We start from the raw sequence: 4,514 nt of genomic DNA, 5'->3' as shown, positions 1-4,514 counted from the left end.
AAAACAAAATGAAAAACTATTCAAGAGACTATGGGCTCCATTTTCGTCACCGCTAAACCCCTTATCCCTAAACTTATTTTTCTTTACTATTTTGCAAAACATGTTTGAATAGTTAAAATGGCCAGTCTACAAGCTCACAACGTGTCAATGTAGATTGGCTAGTTTGAACTATTCAAAAATGTTTTTAAAAATAGTACAAAAAAGGCAAAGAAGTTTAGGGTTAGCGGTGACGAAAATGGAAGCCCTATGACTAAAAGCCCTCGAACCAGATACATTCTTTTGGACCAACGTTGTGGCAGCAGAGCAGATCGTGCCCGCCCGCAGTCAGACGGATTTGAGGGATGGACTGACCTCGCCTTTTCTTAAGTATGGCGCCGCCAATCGTTGCCAAAAATAGACCCCCGGCGAGGGCAGAGCGTTCAGTTCGTCAATACAATACAAAAAAAAAAAAAAAAAACACGGACGGGAAAGAATGAAAGAAACCCAAGGCCAAGACTATCAGATTTGTCTTTTTTTTGGATGATATAACAGGGAAACAAAGACACGACGGAGAGACGTAGGGAAATATCCCATTCAGGGCGGGAACCCCTTTTGGTGTTTTAAAGCATTATGTTATACTTTAGCTATTGAAAAATAGCAGATCTACAAGCTCGTATCGCGGCACCGAGTGCCGCGCTACGAGTTTGTAGGTCTGCTATTTTTTGGGGTCCCTGGAAGAACATATTTGGGTCGGGAGGCCAATTACATATAATTTTTGGGGGTCCTTGACAGAGAAACATGGGGTTTTTCTGAAAACTGTCAGGATTTAGAAGACATGTTGTAGAACCGTCCTCGGGTCCACATGTGATATTGAAGGAACGGACAGTGACAGCAGAGAGAAGAGCACCGCAGGGCTCATAATGGAGTTAGAGCACCGCAGGGCTCATAATGGAGTTAGACTCAACTCTAAACGCATCTCTATTGATCCGTCTCTGTTGGCACACAAACAGCCAGCGGTGCAAGAACAACTAAGACCACCGCCACAGAGTAGAAATACTCTGTTTTACAAGAACAACTAAGGCTGAGCTCACACCTTTAATGCAATTCTGGTGCTCGTTGGATGCATGTTGTGTAGTGTCATGGCCGCCCAATGTATTTCCAATGGAGGTCACATGGTTTGACACAACATAGGGGGAGGGGTCTGTTGTATGGCTTTCAGCTGTGTTTCGTTGCGCCCCTCCCCCTCATACAACACAATGTTGTGTCAAACCATGTGACCTCCATTGGAAATACATTGGGCGGCCATGACACTACACAACAAGCATCCAACGAGCACCAGAATTGCATTAACCGTGTGAGCTCAGCCTAAGAGTACAGCAATACCACCACCACAGAGTAGAAATACTCTGTTTTACAAGAACAACTAAGAGTACAGCAATACCACCACCACAGAGTAGAAATACTCTGTTTTACAAGAACAACTAAGAGTACAGCAATACCACCACCACAGAGTAGAAATACTCTGTTTTACAAGAACAACTAAGAGTACAGCAATACCACCACCACAGAGTAGAAATACTCTGTTTTACAAGAACAACTAAGAGTACAGCAATACCACCACCACAGAGTAGAAATACTCTGTTTTACAAGAACAACTAAGAGTACAGCAATACCACCACCACAGAGTAGAAATACTCTGTTTTACAAGAACAACTAAGAGTACAGCAATACCACCACCACAGAGTAGAAATACTCTGTTTTACAAGAACAACTAAGAGTACAGCAATACCACCGCCACAGAGTAGAAATACTCTGTTTTACAAGAACAACTAAGAGTACAGCAATACCACCACCACAGAGTAGAAATACTCTGTTTTACAAGAACAACTAAGAGTACAGCAATACCACCACCACGTAGAAATACTCTAAGTAAATGTCCCGTATTCAAAGGTCTAAATGTGGCAAGATATGACTGAGCGCCATTGGATTTTTTATTATGAAAGCAGGGAATCATAGCTTCAAATCAACAGATGTCTTATCAGACGACGTCACACTGATAAGAAACAGCATGCGCGCGCATCGCGGCAGCAGAAGAACACCACCTCTCATAAGATGCAATGGAAAAGTTCTAACTGCGCTCACATGTAAAAAAAAAATGCCCCATCAAACTTTCAGATGCTGTTTTTCTCCCAGTGTGGAGGAAGAATGATTAGGATTTTTATTGTGATCTCTCGCCCTTGAAATATATAATCCTTGGTTTCTGTTGTGTTTGAACAATAATAGCAATTCAAAACAGTTGTCCTCAAAACCACACCTCCAGTCGCTGTCATAAGAACGGGCGGTGTGCTCATGATCACGGCAGCAGAGCCTGTTTGTCCACGGCTGCACGCGCACCTGCAGTCCATCAAGTATAATTTATGCTTCGTCCCGCGATGGTGTCGCGCACGCAGACCTCTACGCTCACAACAGTCGCATCTGCGATGCGATGTGAGCTTGTATATCAGCTGTTCTCTGTGCGCAATACTGTTGGGCTTTGAAGTATAAATGTCTCCTAGGGTGCACCTCACTAGTCAACTCACAAGAGGAGGTTGAATGGACTGAAACCAGCGCTCCCCAAAACAACAGGTTTGGAGATCTGTTGGGAATTGATTACATGAAACAGTCACCCATGCGCCCAGTCCCAATATTTGTAAACAAATAATTGGTCTATTGGTTGGTTCAGTTTGACCCACCAGTTTTGGAGATATGGCTTATTATAGAGTAATGTCCGCTATGAGCTTGTAGATCTGCTATTTTTCAATAGCTAAAGCATAACATAATGCTAACACCAAAAGGGGTTCCCGCCCAAAATGCGTTAATGTATACCCTTGTGTTGTTCCTGCTCACTGTAAATCGCTCTGGATTAAGAGCGTCTGCTAAGTGCCCACATTGTCATTGTAATTCCCTAATTATTTCCCCACTACACCTCGATGGAGTGCACAGACACAAATTGAAAGGAAATTGAAAATCTAGCGACCGCTTTACACGTTCTCTGTTCCAGACAAACCTGTTTTGGTCTCCCACGGTATTTATGCAGGTCTCTTCGCCGAGTGCCACTGTTCTTTTCCAGCGACGTCCTTTTACACATTTTTTATTTCGTTTTATTTCTATTTTTATTTCTAAGCAGACAGACGCTCCTATTCAGAGATTAGGTCAGGTTCACCCTGGGCTTGCATGTGTCTCTGTTCTGGGGCCTGGTCACAATAGGACACCGTGACAAATTTTTTTGTCACGGTGACCATGAAAAGGTATGCTCAGACAAAAGGCCGCAATTTATATATATATATATCTTTCACCGTGAATAAAGGCATCGACCTACAGTATGTGAACCAGGCATCAGCTATACTATGAATCGCTAATTCCGTAGCGTTTATTAACTAAAAGTTTTTTGAAAAGGACTGGAACGTTTTAACCACATTAACCATTATTTTAAACTTTAGCTGTTAGCTTTAGCAGATCTACAAGCTCATATAGTGGCGCCGAGTGCCGCGCTATGGGCTTGTAGATCTGCTATTTTCTTTTGTGAAAAATCATGAAAGTGTGCCGCAAATTTTTGACGTTTTTAACTCATATCTTTGCACAAAATATTTCTAAGTGGCGATCACAACAATAGACTGGACGAGAAAGCGCAGCGCTCCACCCCCCCCCCCCCCCCCCCATTGTAATTACCCATAAGCCTTTGCACGCCAGAGTGACTGACCTTTTTGCGAATGGCGTCTCCTATCCCATTCTGTCCGGTGGATTGCCCGTATGACTTAAAAACGTATTAAAAACGTGGATTAAACAATGAAAACATAACTCGGGACGTACTATTGTATCCTACTGGCTCACCTGCCAGTGAGGAGCCCCCACCGGGAGGACCGAGAGTCTTCGTCCTACGAGCGCCTGCCGCGCTCGGGAATCATTTGATTAGTTGATTTGTCCCCCCAATCCAACCCATTGATGCTGAGTTACTGCTGAGCAGGGATGCATTGGGTCCCATCTTTACAGTCTTTGGTTTGACCCAGCCGGGGATCGAACCCCCGCCCTCCCAGTTTCAGGGCGGACACTCTAACCACAAGGCCACTGTCTGGGTCAATCACTCACCGAGGCTTTGCGCAGGCGGTCCGACTTGCCGAAGAAGTAGGTGTCCTCGAAGGAGGAGGAGGTGCCGCCGCCCTTCAGCTTCTCCGACAGGTTCCTGTAGAGTCGCTTGGCGGCGCTGGGCGACGCGGGGCCGCCCGGACACTTCCTGCCCCCGCCCGGGTGGGACAGCTGGAGGGTTCGCTGCATGACTGCTGCGTCATGACCGATGAGAGGCGGAGAGAGAGACCTGCTGCCAGGGAGAGAGAGAGAGAGAGAGAGAGAGAGAGAGAGAGAGAGAGAGAGAGAGAGAGAGAGAGAGAGAGAGAGAGAGAGAGAGAGAGAGAGAGAGAGAGAGAGACCACAGTGAGTAGGTCTTTTGGTCGTGGCCCATTGTTATGCGTTGCGGATTTTGCCATTATATATTGGCCATT

At 45.3% G+C, this 4,514-nt stretch overlaps 1 protein-coding gene across 1 annotated transcript in view; it reads right to left on the bottom strand.

Annotated features, from left to right (window-relative positions):
* Positions 1-4,290, bottom strand: part of ankfn1a (ankyrin repeat and fibronectin type III domain containing 1a) — a gene marked incomplete at both ends in the record, with an annotated part of 75,774 nt that extends 71,484 nt beyond the window's left edge. Inside the window, 2 exons of the mRNA XM_079491964.1 lie at positions 3,182-3,212; positions 4,105-4,290. Coding sequence (XP_079348090.1) covers positions 3,182-3,212; positions 4,105-4,290 — 217 coding nt within the window. The remainder of the gene's footprint in view (positions 1-3,181; positions 3,213-4,104) is intronic.
* Positions 4,291-4,514: the final 224 nt, after the last annotated feature.

The sequence above is a fragment of the Electrona antarctica genome (assembly GCF_951216825.1).
Source record: "Electrona antarctica genome assembly, chromosome: 22".
Taxonomy (NCBI): domain Eukaryota; kingdom Metazoa; phylum Chordata; class Actinopteri; order Myctophiformes; family Myctophidae; genus Electrona; species Electrona antarctica.
Note: the sequence above shows the minus strand (reverse complement) of the source record. Positions and strands in the feature narration are given on the sequence as shown.